This window comes from Narcine bancroftii, chromosome 3 (genome assembly GCF_036971445.1).
Source record: "Narcine bancroftii isolate sNarBan1 chromosome 3, sNarBan1.hap1, whole genome shotgun sequence".
In the NCBI taxonomy this organism is placed as follows: domain Eukaryota; kingdom Metazoa; phylum Chordata; class Chondrichthyes; order Torpediniformes; family Narcinidae; genus Narcine; species Narcine bancroftii.
The window spans coordinates 197475166-197496801 of NC_091471.1; the positions used below are offsets into that span (position 1 = coordinate 197475166).

Sequence of the window (21636 nt, forward strand, 5' to 3'; positions counted from 1 at the left end):
TCCCTTCGTTGCAGAAGAAACTGTCCTTGGTTTGAAGAATTTAGGGTTGGCCTCCAGTTTCAAGTGCAGTCTGGCCTGGACTCCTCAGAATTTCCCCAGGTCATTTCCAAATACTATCTGGTACTTTTGGAGAACTTACTGCAGTTTGATTTTTATTCTCACTCAGTCTGAGCATCTTTTTTTATTGCCCCAATGTCTTTCCAAACAAAGCGGGTCCCTTTGTGTCCATGATGTAATGGGGTAACCTTTTAGATGTCTGTCCCTTATATTTTGCATCTACCTTGCATTTTCCCGGTACTTTTAATTTTTCTCTCCTATGACTTGTTTTCAACACCATGTTGGATTGTCCCACCTTGAGATTGGGTAATACTCTTGTTTTTAAGATCTTTGGCATTAAGGACACTGCAGCCCGAGTGTCTAGTTCCATCCAAACTTGTTAATGTTAACGGGAATCAAGATTTCCAAACTGCGGTTTGCCACAGTATTAACATACATTACTGGTTCGTGTGCCGTGGCCAAGCAAGCTGGGACGTGGCAGCGAGGTCCTTGGGTCGTAGGTTTTATATCGGAGTGGCCTTCTCCTATGCAGGTTTCTTACCCGGGCTGGAGGGGCCTGCCTCCCCTCCTAGGTCGGTCCATACTGCCTGGACTGGGGCCGCCGCCTCCCACTCTCTGCCCGGACCGGGGCCTCCGTCTGCCTCACTCGACCGAGGCCGGGGCCGCCGTCTCCCCCTTGCTCCTGCCCGTATCGGGGCCGCCGCCGTCTACCCTTCGCCCGGACCGGGGCCGGGGCCGCCGCTGCTCTCCCTGTGCCCGGACTGGGGCCGCCGCCTCCCCCTTGCTCCTGCCCGTATCGGGGCCGCCGCCGTCTGCTCCTGCCCGTATCGGGGCCGCCGCCGTCTACCCTTCGCCCGGACCGGGGCCGGGGCCGCCGCTGCTCTCCCTGTGCCCGGACTGGGGCCGCCGCCTCCCCCTTGCTCCTGCCCGTATCGGGGCCGCCGCCGTCTGCTCCTGCCCGTATCGGGGCCGCCGCCGTCTACCCTTCGCCCGGACCGGGGCCGGGGCCGCCGCTGCTCTCCCTGTGCCCGGACTGGGGCCGCCGCCTCCCGTCAGATCTTTCCTCCTCCTCCTCCTCGAGGTTCCTCACCTTGTGTGTTTTATTTCTTGCTTCCTGATTTCCTTTGCTTATTTTCTCTTTGGAGCATAGGTAATATTTGGCTTTTTGTAAGAAAATTATCCAGACTGTGATTACTTTATTTTCTCACAGCGGAAACACTCAGCGTGCTATTTTCTTTGTTCCTGCTGCTCTCCTTGTATAAAGAAATAATGTATATGTATTTCCAGGTCCCTCTGCTCCTCTGCACTCTTCAACAGCTTACCATTTACTGAGTATGTCCTACCCTGATTTACTCATCCAAAGTGCAACACCTGGGAAGAAGTCACGTGATGGAATAGTGGCCGGTCGAGTAGAACCAGCCCTCTCCAGAGAAAAGGAAAAAAAATCTGAAAAAAAAACAGAGCCAAACACAAGAAAAAGAGGATAAAGTAACAAGGAAGAGCCAGGAGTTGGTGCCAAAAAGAGAGAAAGCCAAAAATAAGAAAAAATCCCCGGAAAAGAAAGAAAATTGCCTTACCTGCACACGGGTGCAGGGAGCCACCATGAAGAGGATCGTCCGACCCCCGAAGCTGGTAGGTGCCAGGAGGACGATGACCTCCTGACCGGCAGACTACAAAAATGGCTCTCAGAGCCAGACAAAGATGCGCAGTGCACGTACAAAAGACGATGCCGACGGGAGGGAGGCCCAGTAATGGGGCGCTCAGCTGGGTGACACCCAGAGTTGGGAGGAACAGAAGAGGGGCGAACAACTATATGAGGAGCAGGAAGGGGGTGATCAGCGGCAGGGCATCCAGCAACGGGATGTCCTGTGGCAGGGGACCCAGCAAAGAGAGGCCCTACAGTTGGAGACTCAACAACGGGACAGGAGTGGCTCACCCGAAAGATGAAGAGAAAACTTCAGTGAGGAAAGAAGAGACATAGAAGAGAGGAAGAAGAGAGAGACACAGAAAAAGTAAAGGAAGAAGACCAAAGTCCACACAGGAAAGAAGGTGGTAAACGAAATAGACAGACTAACTATAGATAAAGACCTTTTTTTGAAGACCATATGAGGTCATTAAAAGAAAAATGGAAAGAACAGAAGACAAAATGCAAAGTTTAGAGTTGGCCATTGCAGAAATAGGGAAAAGAGTAGAAAATGTGGAAGAATGAGAAACAGCTGTAGAAATGGAAATAAATGAACTAAGAGGAAAATAGGAAGAAAGAGACAGAAATCAAGGAGACACAAGATTTGTTATCTCAGATAATTGACATGTTGGAAAAATACAGTAGGTGCAATAATATAAAAAATAGCGCACCTGAAATAAGGCAAAGGGACACACATGAAGGAATTTATAAAAAGATGGATCCCAAAGATGTTGGGAGCAACAGACCTACAAGAAGAAATATAAAGGGCACACAGAGCGCAGGTACCGAAACTGCAACCACACCAAAAGCCAAGATCCATTTTTAAAAAACTTCTAAGATACACAAGAGAGTCCATATTGGAGCGGACAAAGAATAAAGTAAGAGAAAACAAACAGCCATTGGAATAGAAGGGACAAAAATTAATTTTTTACTTAGACATAAGTTTTGAACTTTTAAAGGAGTTTAATACGTCAAAAACGATTTTGTGGAAGAAAGGCTAAACTTTGTGCTGCGACACTCAGCAATACATATTCATCCCTGGGATACAGAATAGACTGTTCTCGGATCCAAAGAAGGCACAAGGATTTGCAAAATGTTTTCAGGACAGGAAAAGAAATGAGGAGGAGTAACAAGAAAGAAGACTGGCAAGAAAATGTATAAAAATACATAGTAATGTAAGAGAGAGACTATGTAAATACTGAGGTTTAAAGTTGAAAAAGAGAAGGGAAAGGGAGGAAAAAAAAGAGCTTTGTTATATGTATAGAAAATAAATAGTCTTTCTCAGGGGGGCTGGGGAGGAGGGAAAACCGTCACTGCGAGATCGGTTGACACTTGCGAGTATTATCGCAAACCAAATGGAAAGGGGAGTTGTGGTTGCCTGGCAAGGGACTAGGGGCAACTCAAAGTTAAGGGGGGGGATTTAATGTCATTTGGGGTTAAAGCATACTTTGTGTTATTTAGTGTGGGGATTTTTGGGGTACTTTGTGTTTTAAGCATGTTGTCGTTGATTGAGGAAAACAAGGAAAACTTAAAAAAACAATAATGGAAGAAAGGAGGTGGGGGAGCCGAGGAAGTGAAAAAGAAGTGAAAACAAAGGTATAAGATGGCTATGTTGAACAATATGACCATAAGCATTAATGGAATACATAACCAAATTAAAAGGAAGATGCTACGAACACAAATCGAAAAGGAAAAAAAATATAGCATTTGTACAGGAAACGCATCTAACTGAAGTGGAACATTACAAATTAAAGAGAGACTGGGTAGGACACATAATAGCAGCAGCATATAAGTCAAAAGCTAGAGGTGTAGCCATTCTAGTTAATAAAAATGTACCAATCAAGATAAAGGAGGAAATAGCAGACCCAGTGGGAAGGTATGTAATGATAAAGTGTCAGATATACTCAGAATTTTGGAATTTGCTCTATATTTACACACCAAATGTAGAAGATCAAGAGTTTTTGCAAGATATATTTTTGAAGATAGCAGATATGCAGAGAAACATTCTGTTGGGGGGGGGGGGAGGGGTGGCTTTCAACCTTAAATTGGATCCAGTGTTAGATAAAACTAGAAAGATAACAAATAAAAAGAAGAAAGTAGCCAAATTCATGTTTAAATTGATGCAAGAAATTAAACCAATTGATATATGGAGGCAACATCCAAAAGAGAGGGAATATTCATACTACTCCAGTAGGCACAGGACATACTCAAGGATAGATATGTTCTTGTTGTCGACCCAAATTTAAGGAAAACTGAGTATAAAGCTAGACTACATTCTGATCATTCCCCCCCCTGCTATTAGCAATAGAACTGGAGGACAGCCCACCAAGAACATATAAATGGAGGTTAATAGGGAAAATACAGGAAGACTTGGAAAATGGAAAGAATTGCCACTTACGTTGATAGGGAGGGTGAACTGTATTAAAATGAACATATTTCCATGGATACAATACTTATTTCAAACGTTACCAATTCCCTTGACAGAGAAATTCTTTGTAGGACTAAGGAAAATAATAAGCAAGTTCTTATGGAAGGAGGAAAAAAAGTCGAGGGTAGCGCTGGACAAATTAACAGAGAGATATAAGCAAGGTGGGTTATAGTTAGCAAACTTCAAAAACTATTACAGAGCTGTGCAACTAAGGTACTTATCAGATTTTTACCAGATGGGAGAAAAACCGGATTGGACTAGGAGAGAACTCACGGCACAATGTTTGCATACCATCAGTTGAAACCTTGTTTAAAGGACAAATTGGGAAGCAGACTGAGACTATCAGAAGGAAGCAGCTTTGAATATATACAGATACAATGATAATTAAAAGATTTTTAACAAACATGTACATTTAACTGCAATGCAAAGAAAATGATGAAATAAGGTATAAACCTTAGCAAAGCTGGGAAAAATACAAACGAACGAAACATGGGAAGAGCTATGTCCAGGAACTGTGAAGAACACAATAAACACAAGACTACGTATGATACAATATAATTGGTTACACAGGCTATATATCACCCCTCAGAAATTAAAAGAATGGGACAACAATGTCAGATAGATGCTTTCGCTGTAAACAAGAAATTGAAACAACAATACACGCAATTTGGGCATGTACAAAAGAATATTTTCTGGGAAGAACAAAGTCAGATATTAAGCAAAATTACAAAAATAAATAAACCAAAAAAAACCTTTAAATAATATAAGAGGTAAAGAACTAAGTCTCAAATTGGATAGAGCCCAAAAAAGATTCATTATGATAGCCCTAGTAGTAGCAAAAAAATGTATAATGACAACCTGGAAAATGGAAGAGAACCTAAAAATACAACAATAGTAATTGGAAATGAGTAATTGGAAAAAAATATGTATAATTTAAAAGACAAATATACATTGTTCAAATAAATTTGGGGACCATATATGAAATATGACAGAAAATGCCGGCTTCGGACCTCCATCTCCTAAAATGATAAGATTAAAATGATTAGATTTAATGCGCAAAAGTAGACGACACGGCTTTTTTTTGTATAAAGATGTTGTTTTCTTGTATTTTATATGTTTAATAGTTATTGGTTTTAGAGGGGGGTGGGTATGGGGGAGAAAAGAGAGAAAATGTCACTGTATATTTAATGAAAAACATTTGTACATATTTTTGTTGATACAGTTCATCGCATGATAAATAAAGTTACTAAGTGCCACACTTCACACTTATCAGCATTAAATTCCATCAGCCATTTACTGGCCCAATTTCCAAGCTGGTTCAGATCCCTCTGCAAGCTTTGAAAATCTTCCTCACTGTCCACTATGCCTCCTATCTCTGTGTCATTAGCAAATTTGCTGATGCAACTCACCAAGTTATTATCCAGGTCATTTATATAGATAACAAACAATAATGGTTCCAACAGAGATCTGAGGCACACCACTCAACACTGACCTCCAGCCTGAGAAGCAACCATCCATCACTTTTTACCATCAAGCCAATTACTAAATCCAGTTTGCAACCTCTCTATGTATACCTAGTGTCTTAATCTTTTGAACTAACCTCATGTGGAACCCTGTCAAAGGCCTTACTTTCTTTCTTTGGCTTGGCTTCGCGGACAAACATTTATGGAGGGGTATGTCCACGTCTGCTGCAGGCTCGTTGGTGACTGATAAGTCCGATGCGGGACAGGCAGGCACGGTTGCAGCGGTTGCAAGGGAAAATTGGTTGGTTGGGGTTGGGTGTTGGGTTTTTCCTCCTTTGTCTTTTGTCAGTGAAGTGGGCTCTGCGGTCTTCTTCAAAGGAGGTTGCTGCCCGCTGAACTGTGAGGCGCCAAGATGCACAGTTGGAGGCCACTGGCGGTGGTCAATGTGGCAGGCACCAAGAGATTTCTTTAAGCAGTCCTTGTACTTCTTCTTTGGTGCACCTCTGTCTCGGTGGCCAGTGGAGAGCTCGCCATATAACACGATCTTGGGAAGGCGATGGTCCTCCATTCTGGAGACGTGACCCACCCAGCCCAGCTGGGTCTTCAGCAACATGGATTCTATGCTTGTGGACTCTGCTAGCTTGAGTACTTCGATATTGGTGATGAAGTCATTCCAATGAATGTTGAGGATGGAGTGGAGACAGCACTGATGGTTCTAGGAGCCATAGGTGATGCCGGTAGAGGACCCATGATTCGGAGCCAAACAGGAGCGTGGGTATGACAACGGCTCTGTACACACTGATCTTTGTGTGTTTCTTCAGGTGGTTGTTTTTCCAGACTCTTTTGTGTAGTCTTCCAAAGGCGCTATTTGCCTTGGTGAGTCTGTTGTCTATCTCGTTGTCAATCCTTCCATCAGATGAAATGGTACAGCCGAGGTAGGTAAACTGGTTGACCGTTTTGAGTTCTGTGTGCCTGATAGAGATGTGGGGGGGGGGGGGGGGGGGGGCTGGTAGTCATGGTGGGGAGCTGGCTGATGGAGGACCTCAGTTTTCTTCAGGCTGACTTCCAGGCCAAACATTTTGGCAGTTTCCGCAAAACAGGACGTCATGTGCTGGAGAGCTGGCTCTGAATAGGCAACTAAAGCGACATTGTCTGCAAAGAGTAGTTCACGGACAACTTGCTCTTGTGACTTGGTGTGAGCTTGCAGGCGCCTCAGATTGAAGAGACTGCCATCCGTGCGGTACCGGATGTAAACAGCGTCTTCATTGTTGAGGTCTTTCATGGCTTGTTTCAGAATCATGCTGAAGAAGATAGTAAAGAGGGATGGTGCGAGGACGCAGCCTTGCTTCACGCCATTGTCAATGGGGAAGGGTTCGGAGAGCTCATTGCTGTATCTGACCCGACCTTGTTGGTTTTCGTGCAGTTGGATAACCATGTTGAGGAACTTGGGGGGGGGGGGGGCATCAGAGGTGCTGTAGTATTTGCCAAAGCCCTTTCCTGCTCACGGTGTCGAAAGCTTTGGTGAGGTCAACAAAGATGATATAGAGTCCTTTGTTTTGTTCTCTGCACTTTTCTTGGAGCTGTCTGAGGGCAAAGACCATGTCAGTAGTTCCTCTGTTAGCGTGAAAGCCACACTGTGATTCTGGGAGGACATTTTCGGCGACACTAGGTATTAGTCTATTAAGGAGAATCCTAGCGAAGATTTTGCCTGCAATGGAGAGCAGCGTGATTCCCCTGTAGTTTGAGCAGTCTGATTTCTCGCTTTTGTTTTTGTACAGGGTGATGATGATGGCATCACAACGGTCCTGAGGCAGCTTTCCTTGGACCCAGCAGAGCAAGAAAAACTCATGCAGTTTGGTATGCAGAGTTTTGCCGCCAGCCTTCCAGACCTCTGGGGGGGATTCCATCCATACCTGCTGCTTTGCCACTTTTCAGTTGTTCAATTGCCTTATATGTCTCTTCCCGGGTAAGGACCTCATCCAGCTCTAGTCTCAAGGGCTGTTGAGGAAGTTGGAGCAGGGCGGATTCTTGGACTGAGCGGTTGGCACTGAAAAGAGATTTGGAAGTGTTCTGACCATCGATTGAGGATGGAGATCTTGTCGCTGAGGAGGACTTCGCCGTCTGAGCTGCGCAGAGGGCTTTGGACTTGGGGTGAGGGGCTGTACACAGCCTTTAGTGTCTCATAGAAACCCCTGAAGTCGCCAATGTCCATATAAACAACATACACAGCCTTTCCCTCATCAACCTTCTTGGTAACTTTCTCACAAAACTCTACAAGATTTTTTAAACATGACTTACTGCACATGACATGTTGACTGTCATTAATCAGCTGATGACCATTCAATTATCTATACATTCTCTCAGAAATCCTTCAAATAATTTATATACTACTGATGTCAGGCTCACTGGCTATCATTGCCTGGTTTAATTTTGCAGCCATTCTTAAACAGCAGGACAACATGACCTGGTCTCCATTCCTCCGGCACCTCCCCTGTGACTAAAGACATTTTGAATATATCTGCCAGGGGCCCTGCAATTTCAGCACTTGTCTCCCTCAAAGTGCAGGGGAATATCAGAGATTTGTCTACCTTTATTCATTATAAGGCAGCAATCACCTCCTTTTCCTCAAACTCCATATGTTCCATGACACTATTTGTTTCCCCTCCATCCTTGGTCACTATGCCAATTTCCTGTATAAATACCAAAGCCAAGATCCTTTTCCTTTTCACCATCCCGTTTAACCTCTTAATATTAAGACTAAAATTAAAAACCATTTTTCAAACAAATATTGTATAACAATAAAATCTTTCCAATTTTTTAAAAATACTGTAACATTTTTCTTTTAAGAAAACCACACATCCCTAGCTATGACAGTGACGTAAACAATAGAACCCAGAAGCCCACAATAAAAAAGCCCACAGAATCTTCTAAAGAAGAACCCCTCCCTTTTGCGCCATCTTTTAAAACCGCTCCTCTCTGGTGCCATTTTCCCCCTTAAATCGAGGTCCCGCCCTGCCATTTTCCTCACCACCTTCCTTTCTTTCCAGAGCTCTCCGTGCATATTGCAATGATTTTTCTTTTAGCAGCAGAAACAAAATGGCTCTGAACTACAAACTAGAAAAAGAAACATCCTTCAGTTAGTCCCACTCCGAAATGGTCATTTCAATCTTTTTACCTAGCAACTCAAATCTCTTAACAACTTTCATAAAAATTCTTCCACTTCTTTATTCTTCAAAATTTGTCAATGACCTTGTTGGACATCAACCCTCAGCGTCATTGGGAAAATCAATGAATATTTTAAGTTTTTGGATCACAATTGTCTCTTTACCTCATCAAATTCTTTTCTTTGTTTGACCAAGGCAAGGCTTTTTCATTGTAATTTTTTGATTTTTTCTATGCTGTCCCCAAGATCCCATCTCTCTCCTGATAATTTAAGTCTTACCAAGCCTGATCATCATCGCTGTTTGCTGGTTTTCCTGGGTCCAAGGGTCCGGTGAGCCCTTTCAATTTTCAGCTTTGCATTTAACTTGTTTTGTCCCAGCATTTGTGGGATGTATGTTTTAAAGAAGCTCTTTCCCCTCAATTCCTTCTCTCAGTCCAATGATTCTTACATTGTTGCATCTCCTAAAATTTTCCATATGATTGATTTGTCCATCATTCCTTTTCTGTTTGTGTCCCATGTTTTTTGCTTTTTTTTTCTAGAGCCTGTCTTTTGTCCAGCTGAGTTTATTCATTCCGTTAAATCTTCCACAATTTCTGTAATTTTGGATTTCCTACATGTGTCATTGCTGATTCAACAGTTGTAAAGCGAGTTCACAAAGATCCCATCTTATTCAGGATATCTTGGGCTGACCCCCCCCCCCCCCACCCCCACCCAAGCTCTGCTAGGTTGAGCCAGTCCCAAGGCCCCTCCTGTGCCACTCATTTGGCTGTCATTCGATATTTCTGCTGAACTATTGCTTCGTCAGTTTCGGTTTTTGGTTGCCTTGGTTGATTAGAACTAGTTTTATCCATTTTTGACAAAATTCTGATTTTTGAGATTTTAAACAGTTTGTAATATTTTTTATGGAGAGCTCTTTCAAAACATATCTGCTCAGATCTTCTGCATGGCCACCCCCAACCCCACCAACTCAGTGCTATTTCATACGTAGCGTCAGTGTCTAATTGGCGTTTACTCTGTAATCGTCGTTGAGTGTTGCAGTCAGCCAAATCGATGACCAGCATGTCCTTTAAGGCTTCATTTAAGAATATTCCATACTCACAGGTTTTCAATAACCTGTGCAATTCAGCCACATGCAGGTTTGCCTGGTTTCTGCTTTCTAGTCCAAAACTGCTAACTTTCTGCCATCACTATTGGTCTTGGGGACAAATTTCCTCCCACTAGGGCCACAAAGTGGTATACGACACCACTAGGCATTTCATCAGGCTGTATGTCCTGCTTCCCACCTCACTTAGAAATGTTACCTGTTTCTTAAATTTGCTCTCTGTATCTCTTATTCCCCAGGTGGTACAGAACAAATTGAATCTTTCAGCAGACTCGTCCCAGTTTTCTAATTCCTTGTACTCTTCAAAACGTCCTTCTGCATTTTTTGGAGTCTCCTTTGTTTCACTGTGGATGAACTTTGGCTGCTCAAGGTCATTGTAGTTTCAGTTTAAAATCCTCTGTTCTCCCCCTCTGACTGTCGATTGTAAATCCCAAATGTTACTTAGGGAACCATAAACATACATTTGTTTTGATGTCATCTGACCTTGGCTTCCTTCAGTCAGGTTTTTTTTTCCCAGGTTTGCCAAGTGCTCAGCTTTGTCACAATTCTGTGCAACAACTTATCCATTATCGATTGAAATATTGCAGGTGCTGCTGGTATTCCGTACGGCATTCTGGTATACATCGCAGAAGGATGAGATGCTTGAGAGTTCACTTGGTGATTGAGAACTAAACAAGATTTCATTCTTAAAATGGATTTTTTTTGTCTCCATATGTCCAAAAAAAATACTCCTGTGGCGGCGCACTCTCTCATGGCGGAGCGGACCCACATGTAACGCCACGTGGTGGGGCAGCGATTATGACATCACAATGCATGAGGTGACTGAGCTCATGCTGCTCTTAAAAGGGCACGTGCTGAATTTGAATATAAACAGTTATTAACGACTTTCAGTGTGGTGGCTGAGTCTTTCTTGGCTGTGTCCAGCACTACACTCCATAGAATACAACCAATGAAAGATTGGGGCAATATTTCTGTGTGGAATAACCTACCTTATCCATGAAGTGATACCATTTATTTCATTTGTTCCAATATGAACACATGACTGGGTGTGGTAGAAAGTGTGTGCATCAGAGATTCATCAGGATGTTGCTTGAAACATAACTGTAGTTATAAGGAGATAGGATAAGTTTAAATCATTCTTATTTAATGCTGAAGAGTGACTTCATAGAGGTTTTAAAAACATTCAGTACTACAGATCAGATGGTCAGAATCTTTTTCCCCAGAGCAGGGGAATCTAGAATGAGAAAGTACAGGTTTGAGGGAGATCTTGCGGGGGAGGTTTTTCCACAGAGGATGGTGAATATTTGGAACAAGCTGCCAGATGTAGAGGAGGCAGATCCTATAACATTTAAAGGGCATTTTAACAGGTACTTTGATAGGAAAAAAGAGTAGAGGGATATGGGCAAATAGATGGGCACTGGTTTTAGCAATGGATGAGGTGAACCATAAGGGCCAATTTCTCTGCCATACATTGGTCATTTTTTTAACTGATCAATCCCAAAACAAGATCAATGTTGGCTGCTTGTTACACCACTGTAGTTGTTGGGATGTTATAAACAACAAGGGAGACTTTTTTTATGCTCAGATATCCACACAAACTGGGTTGGTATTTTAAGTAGAATCCCCACAACAATAAATGGAAAGAAATTTTAATCGGGTTGTAAGCAAAACACTACCGATTCCATAAAGACTCCATGGCAGTACTCAGTTAAAAAAAAAATTTAACAACATAAGAAATAAAGCCTGCTCTGGAATTCAATGCACAAGATATTTATTTTAGCAGAGTATAACCTTACTACACTAACCTGATGTTCTATATTATTAGTACCAAAAATTAACCAATCTTTGACTTAAATACATTTAGTGACTGAACCTCCACATAAATAGCAAATTCTAAAAATTCACTTCTCTTGGATCAAGAAATTTCTCATTATAACCGCTGGTTCTAGAATCTAAATAATAATCAGCCACATCTATTCTGTCATCCCTATGTGCAATTTCTATGTTTCACTGTCACAGCCTCATGAATTCAAGATAATTCAATTTTAGCCAGTCTGCCTAAACTCTGTTTCACATGACAAACCTGTTATCCCAGATATCAACCGGCTGCAATCTATTGAAATATACCCTTCCTTAAACAGATCAGACATCTGCACCAGACCTATTCCAGTCTCAACAAAGCTCTGTATATAACTCTGTAAAACAGCTTTACTGTTGTAACCCCCCCCCCCCCCATGCCACAAAGGCCAACTTATTATTTGTTATCCTCCTTTCCATTTTTCACTAACCAGATCAGGCATCATCTGTGCAGAGAATCAGTTCCTGTTGTAAGTCCAGTACACTTCATCAGAACTGAGAATTACAGCGGAAAAATAGTTTCAGGAAACAGAATAGGTGGGAGAAGGGAATGGGTGGGGCAGAGAATCTCTTCCAGGATGATACTGAAATGTGACAGGTATATGCCCTTTTGGGTATGTTGCACACTCTTACCATTAGCTACATATTACACAGGCAAATCTTGATTTCCCCCATATCTGTCACATTCCAGTATCATCCTGGAAGAGATTCTCTCTGCCTCACCCATTCCCTTCTCCCCTGATGCCAGGTTGAAGTAACCAATTCTTATATAAACAGAAAGAGTGAATTACACTGGACAACAAAGATTCTTCTTCCTGAAAACTTTTGGGCATACTTTTTCAGGTTAGCACTATGCGATTAAACATGCCAAATTCAATAAAAGTTAATTTAATGTTTCTCCAACTTCCTACGTGATACAGCAAATCTGCAATTATCTTTGTGTTCAGCTTGAAGTTGTCCATCATGATTCCCAATTATTTTTCAGGAAGCAAACCTTTAAAAAAAAAAGTCCAGTGTTATCTAAAGTTGAAGAATTCAAATCTAATCCTGAAGGGTGCAACATATCCAGACAGTGGGTGTTGTTCCTCAATCTTGTCCTTCAGGATGAGGAGCAAGCCCTCACTGACCCTCTTTGCCAATAACCTCAAAAGTGTCATTCACATATAACCTTCCATTTATGAATTAACCTTGGCTTTTCTAAATGCCTTGCACTGTCCCGAAATATGGACTCTCATTATTTCCAGTTCAATATTAAACTAATTCGTCTGTGATCTCTTGATTTTCCCCCCCATGTTCTTTTTCAATAAACAATGTTGTCAATCTTCTAATCTTTTGACACCACTGATTACCCCAAGGGATCAAATATTTTAGTAACAGCACACTGCAATTTTTGCTCCTGCTTCCTTTTAACAGATAAAGGCATCTTTCATTTGGGCCTGGTGAATTATTATCCATTTCAATGACACTAAACCCACTGTGCTTCCTCCTTTACATCAGCACCATTCCCCTTACGAGATAGTAACAAAATATTAAGCATCATTCTCTGTCTCAACACCCAGGTTACCTAACCAACTTTTATAGAGCCTGCCCTTGTATTAACTTTCTTGTAATATTTATAAAATATCATTGGACTTTGATGCTACTTGCCAATATCTTTTCATATCCTCTTTTAGCATTCCCAATTTAACTTTTAATTTTGCTCCTGTACATTTTATGCTCTTTTGCTGCATTAAGATCTGGTTTTACTTTTGCTGTACCCTACCCTCATTGCTGTTTGTCATCCAGGAGCTCGAGGTTTTATAGTCCTACCCTTTTAAAATTTAAACATACAGCAGGCCATTTCTGCCCAGAAGTCTGCCGCCCAATTTACACCCCAGTAACCTACTCCGCTAGTACATTTTGAACGGTGGGAGGAAACCGGAGTCCCCAGAAAAAACCCACTCAGACAAGAAGAAAATGTACAAACTCCTTACAGTCAGTGTGGGATTTGAACCCCAGTCCAGCCCCCATCATTGTCACTGTAAAGGCACTCTATGCTAACCATTACTTTGTTGGGACTTTTAAAATAACTCACATTACTTCAAGACTGTTTTAGGTTCCAGTAGCTGTTTCCACTTTGTTTTGTTAAATTACTCAATTGGTAAAATTAGACTTGATGACTTTACCTCCTGTTTTATCTTTGTTGTCTTGGGCTGCACAGTTAGCACAACATTATTTATATCGTGTTCAATTTCACTGCTGTCTGTAAGGAGTTTGTACGTTCTCCCTGTGTTTCCTCCCACATTTCAAACACATTCAAGGTTAGTAATTTAATAGTTACATGATATATTTGGGTGGTGAGCTTGTTGGCTGGAAGGGTCTGTTACTGTGCTCTCTCTCAAAATTTAAAAACAAACTAGGTTAACGAAACTAGCTTAAAATTCACTGAAATTTATTTTCCACCAGACTCTACAAGTATTATTTAAGACAAGACTAACTACAGAAAGAATAAGGCCACTTAAATATCAGCTTCATTCCCGAACTAAATGTAGAATTGCATTCCTTCTTGTTGGGCTTGCTAGAAAATGGCTATAATCATTCCAAACCCAAATTAAGAATTATATCCCTTCACTATCTTTCACATTTCACAAAAATAGTTATGGAGAAAGATAGGAATGATTCACAAATTAAAGTCCTTAATTGGGGCAAGGCAAATTTTCATGGCATTAGGATCTTTCAAATGTTGATTAAACAAGGCTGTTTGTGGGCAAAAGTGAGCTGTTGAAAGAGAGAATATTCAGGGAAAGCATGTCCTTGTAAGAGTGAAGTCTAAGGCTGACAAGTTTAGGATACCCTAGAGGACCAGAATATTGAGGCTCTGGAAGGAGGCATATGTCAGTTATAGAAGTGCATAAAATGCTGGAGGAACTCAGTGGGTGGTGCAACATTTGTGAAGGCAAAGGATAGTTGAAGATTTGGGCCACAATCCTTCATCAAGAATACCAAGCAACGGGCAGATGCTCAAATAAATAGGCAGGAGGGGGAAGCACAGGTGACAGGGAAGGTATGGAGAAAAAAAAATGCAAGAAGGTAGAAGGTGAAAGGAGGAAGAGGCCGAGGGCTTAGGAAGATGCACTCTGATAGGTGGAAGGGAAAGGGTTGGGAAGTTGGAGAAGGAAACATGGGTGATAGGGAGTTAGAGAGGGCAGGGGAGGGCGAAAGTTCAGGGAAAGCATGTTCCTGTTAGAATGAAGGGCATGTCTGGCAAGATGAAGGAACTCTGGATGACTAAAAGGATATTGCAGATCTGGTCAAGGGAAGCACCTGGCCAATCAGAGACAGTTGAAATCATGAGACTTGTTTGACCGGTATATGGGATGTAAGAACTCAGTTCAAAAGGAAATAAGGAGATGGCTCAGGCAAATATGGACAAGAAGGCTTACAAAAGACTCTACAAGTATTATTTAAGACAAGACTAACTACAGAAAGAATAAGGCCACTTAAATATCAACAAGGTTGGGGGAAGTGGGTGCAAGTACAGAGTTCATAAAAGTGGAAATTCAGTTAGGGTGGTGAAGAAAGCCTTTGGCTCAGTGGCCTTCATCGGTCAGGGCATTGTTACAATTGTACAAAATGTTTCTGAGTATTGAGCATTGGTTTGGTCACCCAGCTGTTGAAAAAAATGTCAACACACTGAAAAGGATGCAGGTGGGCCTGAGGTATAATCAGAGGCTGGAACTTTTCTCTCTGGAATGTAGGAAGTTAAGGAAACAGAAAATATTCAGTTTTTCTCCTGCAGGGTAAGAGAGTCTAAAATTCAAGGGCACAGTAGGTGAGAAGAAAAAGATTTAAAAGGAACCTGAGACACACGTGTGGGGGGTCGGAATGTAGTTTAAATGACAGAGGAAATGGTAGATAACACAACTGCAAGATTTAAGGCATTCATGCAGGTGCATAGAAGGTGTAGATGGATAGGGGGCTCACGAGAAGACAACTTGGTTAGCATGAAGTTGGGCTGATGTTCTGTGCTGTAAAAGTGACTATCAATAGTAGTACAATGACTATTTTATAACGAGATAGACAACAGACTCGCCAAGGCAAATAACACCTTTGGAAGACTACACAAGAGTCTGGAAAAACAACCAACTGAAAAACCTCACAAAGATAAGCGTATACAGAGCCGTTGTCATACCCACACTCCTGTTCGGCTCCGAATCATGGGTCCTCTACCGGCATCACCTACAGCTCCTAGAACGCTTCCACCAGCGTTGTCTCCGCTCCATCCTCAACATCCATTGGAGCGCTTTCGTCCCTAACGTCGAAGTACTCGAGATGGCAGAGGTCGACAGCATCGAGTCCACGCTGCTGAAGATCCAGCTGCGCTGGATGGGTCACGTCTCCAGAATGGAGGACCATCGCCTTCCCAAGATCGTGTTATATGGCGAGCTCTCCACTGGCCACCGAGACAGAGGTGCACCAAAGAAAAGGTACAAGGACTGCCTAAAGAAATCTCTTGGTGCCTGCCACATTGACCACTGCCAGTGGGCTGATATCGCCTCAAACCGTGCATCTTGGCGCCTCACAGTTTGGTGGGCAGCAACCTCCTTTGAAGAAGACCGCAGAGCCCACCTCACTGACAAAAGGCAAAGGAGGAAAAACCCAACACCAACCAACTAATTTTCCCCTGCAACCGCTGCAACCGTGTCTGCCTGTCCCGCATCGGACTTGTCAGCCAGAAACGAGCCTGCAGCTGACGTGGACATTTACCCCCCTCCATAAATCTTCGTCCGCGAAGCCAAGCCAAAGAAGAATGGGAAAAAAGGTAACGAGAGGGAAAAAATAGGGACCCCTCAGGAATTAATGTGGTCAACTTTGTGTGAAGCGACAGATGAGCAAGGTCCTCAGCCAATGCTTCTCTACTGTTTTTACTGTGGAGAAAGACACGATGACTGGGGAATTTAGGGCAGTCAATGGTAGTACCTTGAGAACAACCATCATTACGGTTGAGGTGTCAAAGTACCTGATACATATGAAGATAGACAATTCTGCTGGGCATGAACAGATAGAGGGGGAAGCTAGAGAGGAAACTGCAGGCACCCGGGCTGAGATTTTTGAGTTGTCATTAAATACAGGTTAAGTGCCAGAAGACTCGAGGGTGGCAAATGATGTGCCTCTATTCTAGAAAGGCTGTAGGGAAAATCCTGGGAATAACAGGCCAGTGAGCCTAACATCTGTGGTTGGTAAGTTATTAGAGAGTATACTGAGTGAGAAGATATACATGCACTTAAATGGACAGTCAGATTAGGTGCAGTGAGCTCGAACAGGGCTGTATATGTTGCTTATATGGACTTCAACAAGGCATTTGATTAGAACATAAGAAATAGGAACAAGATTAGGCCATCTGGCCCATTGAGCCTGCTCTTCCATTTAATGAAATCATGGCTGATCTAATGACAGGCTCATCTCCACCGACCTGCCTTTTACCCCCATGTCACTTAATTCCCCTATTTTGTAAAAATCCATCCAACCTTGTCTTAAATATATTTACTGAGGCAGCTTCCACTGCTTCAATGGGCAGTGAATTACATAGATTCACCACCCTCTGGGAAAAGCAGTTCCTCCTCATCTCCATCCTGAATCTACCACCTTGGATCTTGAGGCTATGTCCCAGAGTTCGAGTCTCCCCAACCAATGGAAACAACTTACCTATCTCTATCTTATCTTTCATAATTTTCTGTAAGATTCTCTCATCTAAATTCAAGCGAGCACTGTCCAGACAACTCAATCTCTCCTCATAGGCTAACCCCCTCACCTCTCGAATCAACCTGGTGAATCTCCTCTAGATCACCTCCAAAGCCAGTACATTCTTCCTCATGTAAGGAGGCCAGAATTGCATGCAGTACTCCAGATGCAGCCTCACCAGTACCTTGTTGTTTCAGCATACCTATCTGTTCCTAAATTCAGTCCCTCTAGCAATATATTTGCCTTCTTGATAGACTGCTGTATCTGCAAACTAACATTTGAGATTCTTTCACAAGTCCTTCAGCACAGCAGCATGCTGCAATCATTTGCCATTTAAATAATAATTTGATCTTCCATTTTTCTATCCAAAGTGGATAACCTCGCATTTGCTTTACCTCTCAATTTAGTGCAAACTTAAACACACTACACTGTTCCCTCTTCCAGATCACATTAATATATATTGTGAACAGTTGCTGGCCCAGCACTGATCCCTGCAGCACACTGCTCACTACTGATTGCCAACCTGAAAAACTCCCCTCTATCCCAGCATTCTGCTTTCTATTGATTAACCAATCCTCTATCCATGCCAATATATCACCCACAAACCTGTGCATCCTTATTTTATATATACGTCTTTTATGCAGCACCTCATTGAACGCGTTCTGGAAATTCAAGTAAACAAAATCCATCTGCTCCCCTCTATCTACCATGATCATTATATCCTCAAAGAACTCCAGTAAGTTTGTCAAACAGGACCTGTGTTTGCTGAATCCATGCCTGATGGATCCATTTTGCTCCAGATGCCTTGCTATTTCTTCTTTAATAATAGTTTCAAGCATCATAATTAACTAGCCTATAGATCCCTGCCTTTTGTCTACATCCTTTTTTTTAAATAGTGGTGAAACATTCACCGTCTTCCAATCCACCAGGACCTACCTAGAGTTCAGAGAATTTTAGTAAATAATTAAAGCCTCGACTATATTTCTTTCAGTATCCTGGGATGCATTCCATCAGGACCAGGGGACCTATCCATCTTTAGACCCGCAAGTTTGCTCTTTAGTGATAGCTATTGCATCTAGGTCCTCACTTCCCATCACATTCATTAACATCTGTCTTTGGCATGGTAGACGTGTCCTCCCCCATGAAGACCAGCACAAAATCATTATTCAAAGCCTCAGCCACTTCCTAATTACCCAGATCAATTCTCCTTTCCTCATCCTCCAAGGAACCAACCTTCATTTTAGCCAACTTTTTCCATTTTATATAATTATAAAAACTTTTACTGTTCTTTTTTATATTTTGTGCTAATCTTTTTTCATCATCTACCTTCCCACTCTTTTCCGCTTGCTTTGTGGTTCTTCATTGCATTTTAAAGTTTTCCCAATCTTCCAGTTTCCCACTGCTCCTGGCAACTTTATACACACGAGCTTTTAATTTGATGCCTTTATTATCCAAGGCTGGCTGTGTTTCAATTGGAATATACTTTTGTTGAGTACCTTGAAAAATCCCCTGAAAGTCTTCCACTGTTCCTCCACCATCCCTCCATATAGCCTGCTTTCCCAGTCTATCCTGGCCAACTCCTCCTCATTCCTTTGTAATTTCCTTTGTTTAGGCATAATAAACTGGTTTTTGACTGAACTATTGTACCCTCCATTTGTATGAGAAACTTAATCATTCTGTGATCACTCTTTCCAAGAGGATGCCTAACTACAAGATTGCTAATTTTACCATCTCAATGCATAGGTTTGCAATGCACAGTTCTGATACTCGCACAATAGTTTGGAAATTATAGCACTGGAGAGAGTGCACAGGGGAATTCACCAGGATATTGCCTGGGTTGGACATCTTGGTTATGTGGAGACAAGATAAGCTGGGATAGTTTCCTTAGAGTATAGCAAGTAGAGGACTAAATTATAGTAATTGGCACAATTATGAGGGGAAAAGGCAAGGTAGAGTAGGAAACTAGAGGGCACAGGTAAGGGGCAAAAAGATTCTCACCAGGTGGTTATATTTTGAAGTGGGTGGTAATATTAGAGACATTAGTGAGTCAATTTCTTTAGGTAACCATCGACATAGTCTTATTAATGAAGAGATAAATTAGAGTAAAAGGCAAGAATCTTCCTTGTGGCTATTCATGATAAAAGAGCAATATTAGCTGTCAGTTCAAAAGAAAATGAAAAAAGTTCCAACTATTATTGAGGCTAACTGGGCAAAACTCAAAGCATCATTTTATTCTGTGCCCGAGTGTCTTTTCCATCCAAAATATGTAAAGCAAAACAGGATAGTGATTCACCATACCTTCCCAGAACCACATCCCAAGGTCCCTATTAATTCATAAAAATACAAGCATTATTCTTAATGCTGCATATTGTTCATGCTCTTTTTCTACCCTGAAAACTACTCGGTGGAATTAGTACATAAGTGTGGGAAATGAATAGGAAGTAATACAAAAAAAATTATTTCAAACCCACTAGGTGGTGCTAAAAGAAGTCAGTCTTATGGTGTGAGGATGAGGTTCTAAGTGCCACTCCTAATATTGGTTACCAAATTCATTGTTAACTCACTCTGTTGTGCACTGTATAGGTTGAAGAAAAAAATACTGGATAAAAGGAAGACGGTCAAATGCTGAGAATGTGCCATTAAAGTTTACATGGATAAATTTAATCAAACATCATTTCCTTGGATTATTCAAATGTCAAAATTAAAAATTCTAAGGATATTTTTATTCAAATACAAAATTTATTAGATTCTATGCACATATTTAACAGATAAGTTAGAAGGCTGCTAACCATTAAGTTTGGTTCTGTCATGTGCTGTTTGTAATAAGCATTTTCATTTTAACTTTTAAATTATTAAACAGCATACCTCTACCAAAAGGCAAAAACACAGATACTTCAACGTGCTTCAATTGTATTTAAGGAAAGTACAATTCATATGCAATTTATTGAGTTTATAAATACTGATGGCCAGAATACCAACCTGTCAGAAGGATATATAGATATACATTAGTTATCACTTGCCAGAGGTACAATGTAGCAGCACCAATGAAAAATGATTAGTTCAGGGGTGGCCAACATTTTAATTTTTAATTTAGACAAGCAGCATGGTAACAGGCCATTTTGGCCCAAGAGTCCATGCCACCCAATGAACCTACATGAGTTAATGTACTCATGAGCTGAAATGGCCTGTTACCGTGCTGTATGGCTAAATTAAAAGGTTGGCCATGCCTGGATTAATCAATCTGTTGAAATATTGAGAAGTACAATAGCTACTGGTTTTAATGTGATTATTAGAAAATGTTGATGTTTTGTATGCTTTTGCAGGGAAAAGAAAAAGTGAAAAGTTACGGGAGTTGAGTGGCAACTGGATCCCTATTCAACAAAATGCCATTTTCAAAGAGAGTAAAATTGACAGCAGATGAACATTTGCCAGTACAAAATGTGGTCAGTTTTTCAATAAAAAGGGCTCCACTAAAACTAGAATGCTGTACTTGAATTGCAAGTCATCTTTAATATTCGATTTATAATCCAGTTAGGTCAAATCAACTCTGACACAAATTCTGGGGTAATTTAAAAAAATATAATTTTTAAACTTAAGCCAAGTTTATTTGTATTTATTTGGTTAATGGGTTCAAGTCAATATACTAAGCTTTGTAAACCTCTCAGCCCTTTCAAATGACAATGGTAAGTTAATGACAGAACAATTCTGCCATATTATTTCTTCCATACAATTAACGTGAAGAGAGCCTTAAACGTGAACAACTATGGCATGAAAAGTGGTTTTGACTTTGTGTTCAAAATTTATTTTAATATTTTTAACAGTTCTATTACAAGTCAAGCAGCTAATACTCAAATGTTTAACCACCATCTATTTTCCATTGTCTTCCTTACATAATGCACGTTGTAAGACTGCAGACTCAAACAACACCAGCCTCAAGAAGATTAAGACCAAAAACACCTGGGGAGGTTTTGAACTGTAAAACAAAAGCAAATTTTCAAACAAACATTTTTGCATAAGTTGCCTTTTCTTTGTCCCTCTCTTCCTTTTTCTTTTGTTTCACTCGGAGTATTTCGTTGTTGATAGCTGTGAAAATTCAACAAAGCACACTTACTATGTGAGCCAAGGAGAAATCCAAATTATTTTCTGTTATTCTTATAGGTA

General features: G+C 41.4%; 2 protein-coding genes across 3 annotated transcripts in view; one reads left to right on the forward strand and one right to left on the reverse strand.

Moving 5' to 3' along the window:
• The window catches only part of etfdh (electron transfer flavoprotein dehydrogenase), a 102023-nt gene extending 81076 nt beyond the window's left edge, over positions 1 to 20947 (forward strand). Inside the window, exon 12 of one of the 2 annotated variants that reach the window (XM_069926238.1) lies at positions 20799 to 20947. In XM_069926238.1, coding sequence (XP_069782339.1) covers positions 20799 to 20896 — 98 coding nt within the window. In that variant the 3' untranslated portion in view covers positions 20897 to 20947. The remainder of the gene's footprint in view (positions 1 to 20798) is intronic. The other variant, XM_069926237.1, reaches the window with a different exon arrangement.
• ppid (peptidylprolyl isomerase D) overlaps positions 20193 to 21636 on the reverse strand; it is a 35749-nt gene continuing 34305 nt past the window's right edge. The window contains exon 10 of the mRNA XM_069926239.1: positions 20193 to 21558. Within this exon, the coding sequence (XP_069782340.1) occupies positions 21470 to 21558 (89 nt within the window). The 3' untranslated portion in view covers positions 20193 to 21469. The remainder of the gene's footprint in view (positions 21559 to 21636) is intronic.